Source organism: Gossypium hirsutum, chromosome D09 (assembly GCF_007990345.1).
Source record: "Gossypium hirsutum isolate 1008001.06 chromosome D09, Gossypium_hirsutum_v2.1, whole genome shotgun sequence".
Taxonomy (NCBI): Eukaryota; Viridiplantae; Streptophyta; class Magnoliopsida; order Malvales; family Malvaceae; genus Gossypium; species Gossypium hirsutum.
Genome location: NC_053445.1, coordinates 49,167,543 through 49,186,290, shown reverse-complemented (window position 1 = coordinate 49,186,290; position 18,748 = coordinate 49,167,543). Strand labels below are relative to the sequence as shown.

General features: G+C 33.6%; 2 protein-coding genes across 4 annotated transcripts; both read left to right on the top strand.

Moving 5' to 3' along the window:
* The first annotated feature begins 505 nt into the window (after positions 1 to 505).
* On the top strand, positions 506 to 6,211 carry LOC107892464 (cellulose synthase-like protein G3). Of its 3 annotated transcripts, none has more exons than XM_041101166.1 (7): positions 506 to 694; positions 822 to 1,948; positions 4,130 to 4,279; positions 4,369 to 4,494; positions 4,603 to 5,046; positions 5,132 to 5,479; positions 5,563 to 6,211. In XM_041101166.1, exons 2-7 carry the CDS (start codon positions 1,271 to 1,273, stop codon positions 6,103 to 6,105), a joined length of 2,289 nt encoding a protein of 762 aa, XP_040957100.1. In that variant the 5' UTR covers positions 506 to 694; positions 822 to 1,270; the 3' UTR covers positions 6,106 to 6,211. The 3 variants fall into 3 exon arrangements, with proteins under 3 accessions (XP_040957100.1, XP_040957101.1, XP_016673033.2); XM_041101167.1 differs by having other exon boundaries at positions 517 to 694; positions 1,861 to 1,948; XM_016817544.2 differs by lacking the exon at positions 506 to 694 and having other exon boundaries at positions 754 to 1,948.
* A 4,121-nt stretch (positions 6,212 to 10,332) lies between these two features.
* On the top strand, positions 10,333 to 17,647 carry LOC107892837 (cellulose synthase-like protein G3). Its single transcript, XM_016817877.1, has 6 exons — positions 10,333 to 10,482; positions 10,560 to 10,679; positions 10,790 to 11,233; positions 11,320 to 11,667; positions 11,762 to 11,903; positions 17,134 to 17,647. Exons 1-6 carry the CDS (start codon positions 10,333 to 10,335, stop codon positions 17,559 to 17,561), a joined length of 1,632 nt encoding a protein of 543 aa, XP_016673366.1. The 3' UTR covers positions 17,562 to 17,647.
* The last annotated feature ends 1,101 nt before the right edge of the window (positions 17,648 to 18,748 follow it).

Genomic DNA, 18,748 nt, shown 5'->3' with positions numbered 1-18,748 from the left:
TGTTATTATATCAATAATTGTGTTAACGATTTATAAGAATTGAATCAAATCAAAATTTCATGTGTATAAAATTGCACAAAGTCAAAGTTCATGTATACAATTACACATTAAACTATACTTTATATATAATTTTGGTATTTATCCAGAAGAATATTATCAAAGTTTCTGTAATAAAAAAATTAGAAAAAAATATTAGACCACTAAATTTAAAACCAACAATATACTTAAATTTTTAAATATTAAAAAATATATAATTTATGGTGCACGTTCAGATTAGAGTTGTTAAATAAAAAAATAAACAATCTGTTGGTGCATGTTAATTTCGTAAAATTTTGTTATTTAATATAGAAAAAGTCAAAAGTTTGGCTCCATTGGCATCATCGTCAATGGTATACACCTTGCATTTGCCGTAGAAATTTCAAATACATCTACTTTAAATAATGCAAGTAATAAAAATTAAATCTTAAAAAAGAAGAAGCTTTTTTTTATATAAAAACTTTTAAAACAAAAAAATAAAGCTGAAAAGCCAATATTTTCATGATTTGCGCCATCACCGGCGTTTTTAGCCTAGGTGGCAAAGCCCCTTATATAATTCCATTGAAATTTTATACAAAAAAATAAAATTAATGATGAAAGCAATGGAGTAGTAGAAGAGTTTTCCAGAAACAACAAATGGGTGTGTACTGTGTAGGAGGTAAGTTTATTATTTATATGGAAGCAATGATTTTTTTTTTATAGAAATGAAGTATGGTTAGTTATTTTACATGCTCAAATTCATTTTCTAAACCTGTTATTTTTTGTTTAAATTTTTTTTCTAGCAGAGCTTCGAACATGAGATTCCTCCGATAAGTCTAATTTAATACTGAATTATCATTTAGAGATGCTTATTTTGATTGTCCTTTTCAGAGCGCTACCGTTTTGATACCTACACAAATATCCATTAAGAAAGCAACCTCCAGGCTCCAGCCAATGGTTTTATTAATTTCTCTTGCCTTTTTTTATTTTTATCATCCCAAAATATCGAGACTTGAGATATAATTCATATAGTAGTAATCATTTCAAAAAAATTGAGATTCCAAGGCCAACAATATATCATAAAGATAGTCTAGAGATTCGAACTGCACTTTAAAACAAATTTATGTTGTCGTTTAATATTACCCACTAGGACCCAAATCTGATTTAGCATTTCCAGAAATTTTGTCATTTCATGTATCTTGGCTGTACAGTTGTGGCACGTCTCTGCCTCCCTCCGTCCCTATAAATCCATTACATGTACATATGTTGTATTCATCGTATCACAAGCTTCCATATTAGCTACCCAAGAAGTATGGAAGGCCGGGGTTTAAGAGCAGGGTTCACAGCCGATGCTCCTCCCCTGCTTCACATGTCTGAACCATTGCGGCGGACGGCCTTCAACCGCCTCTTCGCGGTGGTTTACTTCTCTGCCATTCTGGCTCTACTCTACCGCCATGTCCAAAACCTATTCCTCCACCCCACCACCAGCTTCCTCTCTTTCTCCATCACCCTTTTTTTGTTTATCTCTGATCTCGTTCTTGCCTTCATGTGGGCTTCGGCACAAGCATTCCGGATGTCGCCTATCCGTCGTAAAGAGTTCCCTCAAAACCTAAAACAAATCATCAAAGACGAAGATTTTGTAGGATTAGACGTGTTCATATGCACGGCTGATCCTTACAAGGAGCCTCCGATGAATGTAGTGAACACGGCATTGTCATTGATGGCTTATGATTATCCGACAGAAAAGATTTCGATCTATGTTTCGGATGATGGAGGGTCGGTTTTGACTCTGTTTGCTTTCGTGGAGGCTGCTAAGTTTGCAAGGTATTGGTTACCGTTTTGCAGGCAACACAACATAATGGAAAGGAGCCCTCATGTTTATTTTGAATCTAATTCCCATCATCCTTCTATCCCTCAGTTTGAGAAGATCAAGGTAATTAATACACTCCAAACACTTCAACTAAGTTTTCCAAACATATTTTTTTACGAAATTATACTAGTAATTAGTTTAATTTTCCGTTTATTTCCTTCTTTATTTACTTCTCTCTAACATTGATTAATTACATGAGCTATAGTTTTCTCATAAAATAATTATTATAAATTTACACATAAAATTAGAAGATGAATAAAACTCTAGTAAAAGATACATCTTCAAAATAAGCAAAAAATAATAATGCTTCTACTAAACACAAGTATCCTCCATGTCTATTTTATGGTCTATAGAGATTAAGCTATCCTAAATTAGTAGTTCGTGACAGTCTCTCTTAACAACATTGTCTTCAAAGCTTAAACTCGTGTCTTTCCATTAAAAATGTAATGTGTCTTGCCATTGTACTCAACATTTGTTACTGTAAAATTATGTAATTAAAATTTATAATATGTATATATATAAATAAAATAAAATTTAGGCGCAATACCAAATTTAGCCTTTATCATTACATCTTTTGTCAATTTGACCCTTTTTTAAATTTAAATTTGTCTATTAATTTTTCAAAAAAAGTCAAAAAGCTATTTTTTTAATGAAAATGCTGACAAAAACATTAATTTTTTTAGTGATGTTGGCATGACAACCTGCTTGGCAGTTCACATACATTTATTGCTGATATGGCATTATTTATTTTATATATCACATCAACAAATAATTTAAAGATTATAAAAATAATCAAATAATAAAAAATTAAAAAAAATTAAAATGGAGTACATGTGATTGTCATGCATGTAGTAATGTTTAAAAAAATTAACATTTTAGTTTGTATTGATGTTAAAATAATAATAATTTGACTCTTTCTAAAATGTTGATGGTCATATTTATTTGATTATATCTGCTCTTTTTGACACAATGCCTAAAACTATCATAGCCCCCCAACCCATAAATAGGAGGATAATGCGCTTCAACGTATTCAAACTATCATTGCAATAATATTCATGCCAATTAAACTAAGACTCAACCGATTTAATATTTTATGTTTAAATTAATCATATTAATAAAAATACAAGCAACCCGTTTCAAAAATTATAGAAAAGTTGCTTTGTCATATTGGAAGTTAAATACATGTATATTGTTTTCATTCACGTGCATGTATCATAGGCAAGAAAAGTATAACACTATATCTAAATGTAACTTGTAATGTTCACGTATATGTAGCTTAATGCCAAAGCTTTCAACTTAGTTTACTATTTTATGTTTTAATTTATTTCTTGAAGGAGGAAATAGTTATATAGTTATTAGGTTGTGCAGCTTGGATTATGACGTGAATATTTAATCTATAATTTTTTTAGGATTATTATTTAATAAATTGTATGTAATTTTTTAATTTCATAATTAAACTTAAAAAAGGTTTTTGTGTGTTTTATTTATTTATTTTTATTTTAAAAAATAATTAAAGATATGTTAAGGTTTTTTGTAAAGTTAAAAACTTCCTAGTATTGTATATTAACTAGTTATTCTAATTTTTTATTGATTAATTTGGTCTTTTAATGGGGAGTTTGGCTTTAATCCATTACTATATCATTTATTAATATTCAATACATGATTAATCATCATTTCACAAGTTAATTTTCACATTTAATAGATGAGTGATCCTATACATTTGAATAGTGATGATAATCGTATTGGAAAGTAATGGGTGGATATTAATCCAAGGAAATTAAGTTTTTAATTGTAAATATAAAGCTTAGGTTTATACGCTAAGGGTATGCTTTAAACTGCTAAAAATAGGAAAAAAATATGGATTAGCAAATAATCCACTTGCTTTGGGTATATTATTGTAAATTGTAATCTATATACATATAATTGTACACCTACAATGTGGGTAAACAAAATATAAGTTAAAAAGTAATTTTATTTAATAATGAATATAAGAAGATTTTAATATTATTGAATACAGTATGAATAGATACAAGTTTATATAAGAAAGTATTTTTATAATTTCGAGTTAATTATCCTTTCAGAATTATTTTTATATTATTTTTAATCCATTCTGCAAGTGGGGCAGTTAGGATAATCTTAATAATTGCTTATTTTATATACTACACTATTTTTTTAAAATATCTATGCATCTCTTACAGAAAAAAATATTTTATCATGGTGTTGATAAAATCTTAAATAATGCAGATGATGTATGAGGATATGAAAATGAAGGTAGAACATGTGATAGATAAAGGTGAAGTTATTGAGGAATACATAAGTGATGATCAGCAACATCAAGGTTTTAATAAATGGACCAAAAGTTTTAGTCGTATGGATCACCCCACTGTCATTCAGGTTTGCTTCTTCTATTTTAGAAGTTTTGGTCCAACTAACAGATATTACAATATTTGGGTTTATTAATATAGATTATGAGTTATGAACAGGTTATCTTAGATAAGAGCAAAGACACAGATATTTCAGGCCAACTAATGCCAAATCTCATTTATGTCTCTCGAGAGAAAAGTAAGACTTCACCCCACCACTTCAAAGCTGGCGCTCTTAATGTTTTGGTATGAATTAATCAACTCTGGTTTTTTTTTTCTGCTAATTATCAAATTAATTACCTTTCATTATGCTTTTCTAATTGTTTCTTCCCTCCTACCTTTTCGACGTTGAAGTTACGTGTATCGGCTGTTATGACGAATGCGCCAATAATCTTAACTCAAGATTGCGACATGTATTCAAATGATCCCCAAACACCTCTTCGTATACTGTGTTATTTCTCAGACCCTGCATTAAAATCAAACTTAGCATTCATTCAATTCCCCCAACGATTTCATGGCCTTAACAGAGATGACATTTATGCTTCCGAGTATAAACGTCTCTTCAAAATCAATTCTATGGGTTTTGATGGGCTAAAGGGCCCAAATTATGTTGGATCTGGTTGCTTTTTTCGAAGACGAGCTTTATTAGGAGGCCCATCAACTCCAGTGCCACCTGAGATCCCAGAACTCGGTCCGGACCATGTGGTAAGAAAGCCCATTATATCTCAAGAAATTTTGTCACTAGCACACCGTGTTGCAGGTTGCAACTATGAGAACCAAACTGGATGGGGCTCTCAGGTAAGCTCATAAGTCACTCTCCACAGTACTGTCTTTAAAGGGCTTAATATTTAAGTATTTGAAGAGTTTATTAACATGTTTGCAGAGTGGCTTTAGATATGGATCATTGGTTGAGGACTTTTACACAGGGTATAGGCTTCAGTGTGAAGGATGGAAGAGCTTATTTTGCAACCCTGAGAGGGCTGCATTTTTAGGGGATGTCCCAATCACCCTTTTTGATGTACTTAGTCAATGCAAAAGATGGTGCATTGGCTTGTTTGAAGTAGCTTTCTCCAAATATAACACTCTCATCTTTGGTTCTCAATCTATGGGTGTTTTAATGAGCCTAGCTTATTCTCACTATGCATTATGGCCCATTTGGTGCATTCCAGTCACCTTTTATTCTTTCCTCCCTCAGCTAGCACTCCTCAATCAAGTCGGTATCTTCCCAAAGGTAAGAACGTCGATGAATTGTGTTATATGTAGTAAAGTTTTTATTAGATTTCCAAAAAAATATTGAAAATTTATGTCTTGCAGATAACGGAACCATGGTTTTTCCTGTACGTTTTTCTTTTCCTTGGCGCATACGGGCAAGATTTCTTAGATTTTGTCCTTGATGGAGGCACTGTCCGAAAGTGGTGGAATGCGCAAAGGATGTGGATGATAAGAGGACTGTCATGTTACTTATTTAGTTCAATTGAGTACTTGTTGAAGTCAGTAGGGATTTCCACACATGGTTTTAGCCTAACAAGCAAGGTGGTTGATGATGAACAAAGCAAGAGATATGGCCAAGGCATTTTTGAGTTTGGGGTCCCATCCCCATTGTTTGTACCATTAACAGTGGCAGCAATAATCAACTTGTTCTCGTTCCTATTAGTATTGACACAATCTTTTAGTGGAAAAAATACGGAAGGCCTCTGTTTGCAGATGATTTTAACTGGTTCCATCGTCTTGAATTGCCTACCAGTTTATGGAGCCATTGGCTTAAGGAATGATGCAGGGAAAATGCCAACCCAAATTACTATTATCTCAACATTTGTGTCGGTGGCTCTCTATTATGCCTCTTCACTTTGTTTGTGAAGTATTAATGAGTGTTTTAAATACTAAAAATAAGGCCTTTTCTAGTGAAATATTGGAAACTAGGATCTTTGTCTTCCTTATTTATTTATTTATGGTTTTTTTGGTATGTTGATATTTGTTTTATTGTTGAATACTGCCTTGCTTCTTTTATCATGTTCTTTTGGGGTTTGTAAGATTAGAAAATTTGAAGCCATTGGGCTCGTTTTAGCTGAGGTTCAATGAGAAGAGAAAGAAATGGACAAGGAGTGGCGCCCAAGCTGTTCCGTTTGGTTGGTCTTGGGCCTATTGCGCAATTATTTCTTTTTTATTTTAGTTACTCGTCTGGTTCTTTTGAATTGGGCCATATTCTTTCAATGTCTCACAAAAGAAGGGATCCAAACACAAATGGAAGCTAGCTTCGAAGACGTATAATGGCAAATAGAAACCCCAACTCATCACTAATAAGTTTACACCATCTGGAGTTGAAAATTCGAACACGTAATTTGGCACTGTGATGCCCCTCACCTCCAACATTTTTATCATCTCTTCTTCTTTCGTTTTACACAACCACTAAAAATTCCCTATATTAATTTGGGTTCTTTGTCACTACCGTTGTACTTGAACTAGCCCTATCTTTTCTTTTCTTCTTTTCACCATCGCCTTTATTCCTCCCTCTTCCATTACATTCACCCGGTATTGCATTCTAAATATAAAGCCTAACTTTCCTAATCCTTAAAACTTTTGCTTTGAATGCTTAAGACAAAAAAGTAAAACCAAAATTTGAAATTTCAAAGGCAAAAATTTAGACAAATCTGAGCAACAAAAAGTTTCTTTAAAGTTTATAGGGATTAAGGTATTCAAGGAAAGACTTAAAGTGGCACAACTCGCCGTATCCAATATGGCGTTAACATGTGTCCTATAAGTTACGACTCACTGAATCAATGATTTATCAACACTAGTTGCATGTCTCTCTTATTAGCTAGCAAAACCCAAATGATGCCTCTTATAAATTCAAATTAAAGTATTTATGGAAGCTTCTACATGCATAAATCGTTCCTTCATCTCACCACACGTGTAATTTATACACATTTATCCTTAATAAATAGGAAAATAAATCATTTCAAAACAAGTCACTTTTTAGCTTCCCCCTAGACTAAGGGATAATTGTTATTAGTATCTCACTAGAGCGGCCTTTGCCTCCATTACCTCACCCAGCAACAAACTTGTTGACTATGACTTCACTCGTAGGCTACACTTTCCCAACCATGGACCTTGCGGACACATAATTGCATGGGATGTGGAGCGTCTTTGATCTATCTCGCTAAGGACAAATGTTGAATCTTTCTATACATGGATCACACATTAGGTCTCGCCTAATTCATATGTCAACTTCATCATCACTTATCTAGAGGGTTACCATACTCCCTAAGTGGTCAACCGTGATAAGATCAGCACCAGACACATGTTAGGACTTGACGACTAGTGATGGTTAGCCTCACCTATAAATACCCGTCCTTAGCTTTAGGAGGAGCTTCTATCCTAAACTGCTATGCTTCTTACTCATCTATTCTTTTAAAGCTACTCTTTGCACCTCACCACTATATGAACCGCCATCCGCCAAAGGGTGGCATAGTTGCCCACAAGGGCCTTGTATATTGTGGGGCATGGTCTTAAATCCTATCAATCATTATTGCTCACATTTCCTTGGCAGGTGATAGTGCACCATGTATAGTTCGTCTCCATCTAGACGTTCCCACTCTACTAAATCTACCACTTTAAGCACAAAGACTCTTCATGTATATAATATAGATATTTATATATAATATAACCACTTGGATCAAAATCTTAGTTAGAATTTCCGGACATATTGCCATATTTCATGTATATTGCCTGAACTGTTGTGGCACGTCTCTGCTGCCCTCTGGCCTATATATCCATTACATGTACTGTAACTTGTATTCATCGTATCACAAACTTCCATACTCAAATTAAGGACTAGGTTTAGTATTAATCATATTATATGTAGATATAAACAAGTCATTTCAACTATACAATAAATTATAGATAAGTTGCTTGTCGTTTTGGAAGTAATTTGATGTACATATTGTTTTCATTCACGTGCGTGTATCATACCAAAAAAACAGTATAATAAGATGTCTAAATGTAACCTATAATGTTCACGTATATGTAGCTTAACTACACAAAGCTTTCAACTTAGTTTACTATTTTATGTTTTATTTTCATTTGTTGGAGGACAAAACAGTTCTATAGTTATTACGTTGTTTACACAACCCAAACCAGAACAAATTTTTAGGGGCCGAATGAAATTTTATTTTTTTATAGTCTATACTTTTATAATTTTTAAAAAATTAAACCGAATTTTTATAATTTTACCTTTACTAATTTAAAATTTAAAAAAAAATTAGAAGACCTAAATAGTAATTTTTACCGGGGCCATGCCAACCCCCTAAATTCGCCTTTGGTTGTTCAACTTGGATTATGACGTCAAGATTTAAAATATTGTTTTAGCTTTTTGAGCAAGGCAAGGCATGTGTAAGTTTTTAATTTTAAAAATACAATTAATCTTTTTTATATGAATAAAAGTATCACAAAATCTTTTTATAATATTTTGAATTATATTTTAATTTTGTATTAAAAATATAAATAAATATATTAAATGAGTGAGTACAATAAATTTATATGTTAATTCATTAATTTATTTTTAAAATATAAATTAAAAATAATCATCCTAAGTTTCTTTGTCAATCGGCGGAAAGTTTTTAATGGTTAAATATATAGGCTGAACTGTCAAACTTTTAAAATTGCCTTGGGCATATCATAGTTGAAACTTGAAAACGAGAGAAAGTGATAACCTCCGGAGGCAAAAAGAAAATGTAATTTTTAAAAGTGTAAATACTTTGATATATTAATAATATATTTTTAATTTGTTAAATAGAATTATAAATTTGTCGTATGTTTTATTTTCTTTTATATATTTTCACCGTATCTTATATATCCTAGTCATCATTCTAATTTTATTTGTGAAATTTTTAAATTCTATTAAATATATTCTTTAAATATAAAAATGTTTTTATTTTTTTAAAATTTTTTTAAAACTTGACCTAGTGGATGATTTTTAATCCATTATCTTCTTTCTGAAAACTGCATTTGCACATGGTTCCGTAATTGCTTATTCTATTTCACTTGGAAAATATAACCTTTTAGACATTATTTTTTATTTTATTTTCAATATTTTATGTTTGTTTTTATTTATACTTGGTGAATTAATATTCGGTTCATGAATTGAGTTTTAATTCGGTTTTAAAAATGCTAAAAGTCGATTATTATTATAAAATAAAAAATTATTATTTTGAAGATATTTTTATTTTTTATATTTCATATAAAATATAGAATAATACATATATATGGTTTGATTTGAACCAAAATATTTTAGTTTTCGCCTTCTTAATTTTATCATTTCAATTATATAAAATATAGAATAATACATATACATGATTTGGTTTTATAATAAATTTTACTATAAATTTGTTACATGAATTTTTCATATACGAATATTAGGGTGAACAAAAATATTTTATATTAAAAATATATATTTATAAAATTATTTTAACAAATGATTATGGGTGGTAAGAGATTTTTATTTGATGATTTTGTTGGCCATGTGTTTGATTCTTAAATAATGTTTTTTAGTTTTTTTATTTGAAAAATTATATAAAACAATGAAATACCTAAAATACCCTTATAATAATATTAATCACCCTTTAAAGTAAATGTATTTTAGTAATTTCATAATCAAGTTGGTATTGAGTTGATTTGTGACACCAACTCAATCAGCCATTTTATCTATAGTATAGATTAAAAAATTATATGAGTTAAACGTTTGACAATCAATTGTGTTAAGGGATTTCGACTCCTTTGGGAAAAGTCTTCGAAGTGTCAAAGTCGACAATCCCCTCAATATGTTTAGTATTATCTTATGTTGGGGTTTTATTTCTCAACTAAAAAATTATATAAGTTAAACATCTCGTTTGATCGGGCCGTGGAAATATATAATGTAAATCCCCTAAAAAATAATCCTCATCATCATCATAACGATCCCTCAAAAGTCATCCGTATTAACATGAAAATCAAGGATGAAGGGGCAGGTAGTGGTCTTAGCCCCTCAAAAATGATTTTTTTTTATATAATCACTTCAATTTTTAAGAAACCACAAGTTAATTATTGCAGATGATGTACGAGGATATGAAAGTGAAGGTTGAACATGTGATTGATAAAGATGAAGTTACTGATGAATACATAACCGATCATCAACAACGTCAAGCTTTCAATAAATGGACCAAAAGCTTTGCTCGTATGGATCACCCCACTGTCATTCAGGTTTGTTTACTCAACCTTTTTTACTTGGATAGGTCTATTTTATTTTTATTTACCGATAGATTATGAACCATGATCAGATTATCTTAGATAAGAGCCACGACAAAGATATTTCTGGCCGTTTAATGCCAAATCTCATTTACGTCTCCAGAGGGAAAAGCAAGACTTCACCCCACCACTTTAAAGCTGGTGCTCTTAATGTTCGGATATGAATTAATCAAATCTATTAATCTTATTTTTCTGCTAATCATCAAAGTAATTACCTTTCATTATGGTTTTTAATTTTTCCTTTACATTTTCAACATTGAAGTTAAGTGTATCAGCTGTTATGACAAATGCGCCAATAATCTTAACTCAAGATTGTGATATGTACTCAAATGATCCCCAAACACCTCTTCGAATGCTGTGTTATTTATCAGACCCTGCGCTAAAATCAAGCTTAGCATTCATTCAGTTTCCTCAAAGATTTCATGGCGTTAACAAAGATGATATTTATGATACTGAGTATAAACTTCCCTTCCAAATCAATCCTATGGGCCTTGATGGGCTAAAAGGCCCAAGCTATGTTGGGTCTGGCTGCTTCTTTCGTCGACGAGCATTATTTGGAGATCCATCAACTCCGGTTGCACCCGAAATCCCAGAACTTAGCCCAGAACATGTGGTAAACAAGCCCATTAGATCTCAAGAAACTTTGTCATTGGCACACCATGTTGCAAGTTGCAACTACGAGAACGAAACCAAATGGGGTTCTAAGGTAAAGGTCATAAGTCACTCTACACAATACTGTCTCCAAGAAGCGTAAAATTTAAGTATCTGAAGTGTTCATTGACATGTTTGCAGACTGGCTTTAGATATGGATCATTGGTTGAGGACTTTTGCACATCGTATAGGCTTCATTGTGAAGGATGGAAGAGCTTATTTTGCAACCTTGAGAGGTCTGCATTTTTAGGGAATGTTCCAATCACCCTTTTTGATGGTGTTAACCAATGCAAGAGATGGTGCATTGGCTTGTTTGAAGTAGCTTTCTCCAAATATAGTCCTATCACCTTTGGTTCTCAATATATGGGTCTTTTAATGAGCCTAGGTTACTCTCACTATGCATTTTGTTCCTTTTGGTGCATACCAGTCACCTTCTATTCTTTCCTACCTCAACTAACACTTCTCAATCAAGTTAGCATCTTCCCAAAGGTATGAACATTAATGAATTGTATTATATATATAAAGTTTTTATTAGATTTAGGTATATCTATGGATTCGGAAAATAACAATTCATGTCATGCAGATATCGGAACCATGGTTTTTCCTTTATGTTTTTCTTTTCCTCGGCTCATACGGGCAAAATTTTCTTGATATCATCTTGGTCGGAGGAACTGTCCGAAGGTGGTGGAATGCTCAAAGGATGTGGATGATAAGGGGACTGACATGTAACTTATTTATTAGAACCCACCCATTGTTTGAAAAGTCAAAAAGGGTGGGCACCGAAAGTAGAAAGTAAAATTGGTTGGCAAGTTGGGTTAAAAGTTGGCATGGGATAATTGCAATTTTGGTCCCTAATTGTATAGGGACATTGCAAGTTGATCCTTGAACCTCAACTATAAATAGGCCTAACCATTTCTTACTTTCTTCATCCCATAATTGCCATTCTCTACTTAAGGCATTATTCTCTCTCTCTCTATTTGTAAATTTCACTTGTAATTTTTGGAGTGAAATATATTTGGTAGTGCCCGAGGACGTAGGCAAAATTTGCTGAACCTTGTTAAAATTCTGGTGTTCTTTATTATTTGTTTTGCATATTTTGTGAATGTGATTGTAGTGATTTATTGTGCTATTAAATTACGATAGAGGGATATTCTGGCTAGGAAAGACTTGGTATTTAAGTGATCTTCGTGATCTACCTCTCTTTCCTGGGAATTGAACTTAGTGTGATTTTTCAGTACAATAATTTTACTCTTTCACACGCTTCCGCGCAACAATTGGTACCAGAGCCAGGTTCGTACTTGGGGAATACGACCGTTTACGGTACTATTCACGTATACAGCACTATTTACATATACGATACTATTCACGTATACGGTACTGTTCACGTATACAGTAGTTGGGATTGAGGAGAAAAATGGCAGCAGCATCGTCATCAGCAAGGACTACTATGACAAATACAAAATTTGAAGTAGAGAAATTTGACGGTACCAATAATTTTGGTATGTGGCAATGTGAGATCCTGGATGTCTTATGTCAGCAAGAGCTAGATATAGCCCTTGAAGAAAAACCTGACAAGATGGATGACAAGGAGTGGGCCAAGATCAATAGACAGGCGAGTGGTACAATCCGTCTATGTTTGGCCAAAGAGCAGAAGTACTCTGTCATGAGGGAGACATCAGCGAAGAAGTTATGAGATACACTGGAAGAAAAGTTTCTAACGAAAAGTCTTGAAAATAGGCTTTATATGAAAAAGAAACTTTATCGATTCACGTATGCACCCGGTATGTCGATGAATGACCATGTGAACTCATTCAATAAAATTTTAGCAGACTTGCTAAATTTGGATGAGAAATTTGAAGATGAAGACAATGCATTATTGTTGTTGAATTCCCTTCCTGATGAATATGATCATCTTACCACCACATTGCTTCATGGGAAGGACACGATCACATTTGATGCAGTCTGTAGTGCGTTGTATAGATCTGAGACTCGAAAGAAAGATAAAAGAGATCACAGAGATACAACCGCAGAAGTCTTAACAGTAAGAGGTCGTTCACACAGCAGCAAATCTGGTAGAAGGGGAAAGTCCAAAGGGAGACCCGCCAAAGATGAATGTGCCTTTTGCCGTGAAAAAGGGCATTGGAAAAAGAATTGTCCTAAGCTACAAAAGGGCAAGGCTATTTCTAATGCATGTGTAGCGGAGCATGATGAGGAGTCAGACTTTAGCTTGGTTGGCATGGCAATGGTATGTCAAACGGATGAGTGGATTTTGGATTCAGGATGTACTTACCATATGTGTCCTAATAAGGACTGGTTTTCTAGTCTTAAAGAGCTAGAAGGTGGAATTGTTCTTATGGGCAATGGTAGTGCTTGTAAGACAATGGGAGTGGGTACAGTCCAATTGAAGAATCACGACGGCTTAATCCAAGTATTGACAGATGTTCGCTACGTACCTAGCCTGAAGAAAAATCTCATCTCATTAGGTGCCCTAGAATCTAAAGGGCTCACAATCACTTTAAGAGATGGATTACTAAAAGTAGTAGCTGGGCAACTGACGGTGATGAAAGGCACAAGAAGAAATAACTTGTATTTTTTAAATAGAAGTACAGTTATTGGATCAACATCAACAGTTTCTACAAAAGATGTAGATTCAGAGGCTACCAGATTATGGCATATGCGATTGGGACATGCTGGTGAAAAAGCTTTGCAGACATTGGTGAAGCAAGGCTTATTGAAAGGTGCAAATTCTTGCAAAATGGAATTCTGTGAACATTGTGTTCTGGGCAAGCAGAAGAGGGTAAAATTTGGTCCAGCAGTTCACAATACGAAAGGAATTCTGGACTACGTTCACAGTGATGTGTGGGGACCTACCAAAGTAGCTTCTTTGGGAGGTATGCACTATTTTGTTACTTTTGTTGATGATTATTCAAGAAAAGTATGGGTGTATCTAATGAAAAGAAAAGTGAAGTTTTGGATGCATTTCTGAAATGGAAGAAGATGGTGGAGACTCAGACTGGTCGAAAGGTCAAACGACTTCGATCAGATAATGGTACTGAGTACAAAAACGATCCATTTCTACAAGTATGCTAAGATGAGGGCATTGTGCGACACTTCACTGTTCGGGATACACCACAGCAAAATGGGGTGGCAGAACGAATGAATCGAACTATACTGGAGAAAGTTCGATGTATGTTGTCCAATGTTGGATTGGGCAAAGAATTTTGGGCTGAGGCAGTTACATATGCGTGCCATCTAATTAACCGTTTGCCATCAGCTGCAATAAATGGAAAAACTCCTATGGAGATGTGGACTGGTAAATCTGCTACTGATTATGATTCTTTGCATGTATTTGGTTCCACTGCATATTATCATGTAAAAGAATCTAAGTTAGACCCAAGAGCAAAGAAATCATTATTCTTGGGTATAACTGATGGAGTAAAAGGATATCGTCTCTGGTGTCCTGATACAAGGAAGATTGTTTTCAGTAGAGATGTGACTTTTGATGAATCAACCATGTTGAAGTACAAGGATTCACAAAAGGATGACAAAACCAGTAGTACTTTGCAGCAGGTGGAGCTTGAAAAGGTTAACGATGATCCAGCTAATATTGAAGGGACAAATGATGAAGAGGTTCCTACCCAAGAACCTCTACAGCAACAAGATTCAATTGCATATAGAAGGCCAAGAAGAGAGATTCGTAAGCCTGTTCGCTTTGATGATATAGTGGCCTATGCACTTCCAATTACAGATGATGATGTTCCTTCTACTTACACAGAAGTAATAAGTAACCCTGATGGTGTAAAGTGGAAGCAAGCAATGAATGAAGAAATGCAGTCTCTTCATAAAAATAAGACCTGGGAGTTGGTGACACTACCCAAGGGAAAGAAGGCAATTGGATGCAAATGGGTATATGCAAAGAAGGAAGGATTTCCTGATAAAAATGAAATTCGATACAAGGCTAGATTAGTAGCAAAGGGTTACGCTCAGAAAGAAGGAATAGACTACAATGAAGTGTTTTCTCCAGTTGTGAAACATTCGTCTATTCGGATTTTGCTAGCCTTGGTTGCGCAATATGATCTTGAACTAGTTCAGCTTGATGTGAAGACCGCGTTTTTACACGGTGATTTGGAAGAGGAAATCTATATGACTCAGCCAGATGGATTCAAGGTTGCTGGAAAAGAAAATTGGGTTTGCAAACTGACAAAGTCGCTTTATGGATTGAAGCAATCTCCGAGGCAGTGGTACAAGCGATTTGATCAGTTCATGAAAGGGCAAAGGTACACAAGAAGTAAATTTGATCATTGCGTGTATTTTCAGAAGCTACAAGAAGAAACTTTCATATACTTGCTCTTATATGTTGATGATATGCTAATAGCATCTAAGAGCAAAGTTGAGATTGAAAGATTGAAGACTCAACTCAATCTCGAGTTTGAGATGAAAGATCTAGGAGAAGCTAAAAAGATTCTCGGTATGGAAATATGGAGAGATAGAGCTCATGATAGAGTTAGCTTGTCTCAGAAGCAGTATTTGAAAAAGGTACTATAGCAGTTTGGCATGAACGAGCAGACAAAACCTGTAAGTACCCCGTTGGCTTCTCATTTCAAGCTTTCTGCACAACTATCTCCTTCGACGAATACGGAACGAGAATACATGTTGCAAGTTCCGTATTCTAATGCAGTGGGTAGCTTGATGTATGCAATGGTGTGTACAAGACCCGACATTTCACAGGCAGTTAGTATAGTGAGCAGGTATATGCATAATCCTGGAAAAGGACATTGGCAAGCTGTGAAATAGATTCTACGGTATATTCAGAAGACCGTGGATGTTGGATTACTGTTCAAGCAGGATAATACACTTGGTAAAGGTGTTATTGGGTACGTTGATTCTGACTATGCCGGTGATTTGGACAAGCGAAGATCAACCACCGGTTATGTGTTTACACTTGCTGGAGGACCAATAAGTTAGAAGTCTACACTACAGTTTACAGTTGCATTGTCAACCACAGAAGCCGAGTACATGGCTGTAACAGAGGCTGTAAAGGAGGCTATTTGGTTACAAGGTATGGCTAAAACCTTGGGGTTGGTTCAGGAGCATATTAACGTGTATTGTGATAGTCAAAGTGCTATTCATTTAGCAAAGAATCAAGTCTATCATGCACGTACAAAACATATCGACGTACGATTCCATTTTGTGCGGGAAATTATTGAAGAGGGGAAAATTTGTCTTCAGAAGATCAAGACTGCAGATAATCCCGCAAATATGATGACCAAGGTGGTAACATCAACCAAGTTCGAACATTGTTTGAACTTGATTAATATCCTGCAAGTTTAACAGTTGAAGAAGGCACTATCAAGTATTGTTGTCAAAGGCAGAAAGAATTGTGTGAAGATAAGATTGTCCTAATCAAATCTTCAAGGTGGAGATTATTGGAACCCACCCATTGTTTGAAAAGTCAAAAAGGGTGGGCACCGAAAGTAGAAAGTAAAATTGGTTGGCAAGTTGGGTTAAAAGTTGGCATGGGATAATTGCAATTTTGGTCCCTAATTGTATAGGGACATTGCAAGTTGATCCTTGAACCTCAACTATAAATAGGCCTAACCATTTCTTACTTTCTTCATCCCATAATTGCCATTCTCTACTTAAGGCATTATTCTCTCTCTCTATTTGTAAATTTCACTTGTAATTTTTGGAGTGAAATATATTTGGTAGTGCCCGAGGACGTAGGCAAAATTTGCTGAACCTCGTTAAAATTCTGGTGTTCTTTATTATTTGTTTTGCATATTTTGTGAATGTGACTGTAGTGATTTATTGTGCTATTAAATTACGATAGAGGGATATTCTGGCTAGGAAAGACTTGGTATTTAAGTGATCTTCGTGATCTACCTCTCTTTCCTGGGAATTGAACTTAGTGTGATTTTTCAGTACAATAATTTTACTCTTTCACACGCTTCCGCGCAACATTATTTGCTTCAATTGAGTACTTGTTGAGGTCACTAGGGATTTCCACATATGATTTTTGCCTTACCAGTAAGGTGGTTGATGATGAACAAAGCAAGAGATACGGACAAGGCATTTTTGAGTTTGGGGTCCCATCTCCATTGTTTGTGCCATTAACAGTGGCAGCAATAATCAACTTCTTCTCATTCTTATCCGGGTTGACTGGATTTTTTAGCGGCAACAATATGGAGGGCCTGGGTTTGCAGATGATTTTAACTGGTTCCATCGTCTTGAATTACTTACCGGTTTATGGAGCCATTGCCTTAAGGAATGATGCAGGGAAAATGCCAACCCAAATTATAATTATCTCTACATTTGTGTCTGTGGCTCTTTATTATGCCTCTTCACTTTGTTTATGGAGTAACAACGACTCTTCTAAGCACTAAAATAAGGCCTTTTCTAGTCAAATGTTGGAAATTAGTGTCTTTACTTTGTATTCTCCTTGGGCTCCATCAAGGGTTGGGTTACTCCTCTAGCTTGTTTGAATAAAATCTAATTTTGTAATTCGTGTTAATCTTCGCTTAACCCAAACAACAATTTATTAATCGCAAAATATGTGGATTAGAATTTTGTTAAAAAATTCATTTCTATTATTTCATTAAAAATCATTTAGGATTTTGAATTTAAAGAATTAAAAAAAATCTCTTATGAACAAGTCTCTATACTTTTTGCTAAATATGAATTTAATTTTTCTATTTTTATTTTTAAGAATTTAATTAGTCTCTAAACTTTTCACTTTTTAAAATTCGAGTCACTTGTTAACATAATTAAAAATTTTCTATTAAATTTAGCTTTATTACAACATTAATTTTTTTGTTACATATTTATCGAATAAATATTTTATTATTTCCAAATGTTACACCACAAATTTAACTAAAGAATTTTAATGATGTTAACAATTACACTTAAATTTTATAAATAGAAATAAAGAGACTTTCAAAAATAATAAAATATAAGAGTTACCAACGAATTTAAAGTCTACTTTCTTAACCATACATATCATCAAACAGTAAGTTCAAATTTATTAAAGCTTCAAAACTTTATATAAATTTTGTATTTTTTTTATTTTTTATTTGCTATTATTCGTGAAAATAGCAGTTATCAATTAGGTTTAAACATGTATACTGAAATTTAAGACATTAAAAATTTGTGTTATTGATATGATATGTATGGGTATTAGTCACGTATTTATCCTACATTTAAACATTTTATAAAGTTTTATTAAATTTTTATAAAAAAAAGTGACATATTATTAATACGTGACTTTATTTGGATATAAATTTTTTTTGGAATATGCACAAATGAATATAAAAATTGAAATTTCCAGAAAGTATTGAAGGTGTCTTTTCTTCTTCCCATTGGCGTTCAACTCCCTCCCCATGGTTGCTAATCTCTTTGGACGATGAACTTTGCATCAACGTAAACATACATGCTTCCCACCGTTTTTATGAACTTAGTCCCTGAATCTAATTTTCCACACTGATCGAAAACTCATCCTCCCCATACCCCTATAATATCCTCTTCAGTTGGTAGGTCATAATAAAGATCCAACTCTTCCGGTTTTGATTCCTTT

Coding starts and splice junctions, on each gene's coding strand:
- LOC107892837 (XM_016817877.1), top strand. CDS start 10,333: ATGATGTACGAGGATATGAAAGTGAAGGTTGAACATGTGATTGATAAA. Junction 10,483..10,559: donor ATCACCCCACTGTCATTCAG/GTTTGTTTACTC, acceptor AACCATGATCAG/ATTATCTTAGATAAGAGCCA. Junction 11,904..17,133: donor GATGATAAGGGGACTGACAT/GTAACTTATTTA, acceptor CACGCTTCCGCG/CAACATTATTTGCTTCAATT.
- LOC107892464 (XM_041101166.1), top strand. CDS start 1,271: ATGTACATATGTTGTATTCATCGTATCACAAGCTTCCATATTAGCTAC. Junction 5,047..5,131: donor AAACTGGATGGGGCTCTCAG/GTAAGCTCATAA, acceptor ACATGTTTGCAG/AGTGGCTTTAGATATGGATC. Junction 5,480..5,562: donor AAGTCGGTATCTTCCCAAAG/GTAAGAACGTCG, acceptor TATGTCTTGCAG/ATAACGGAACCATGGTTTTT.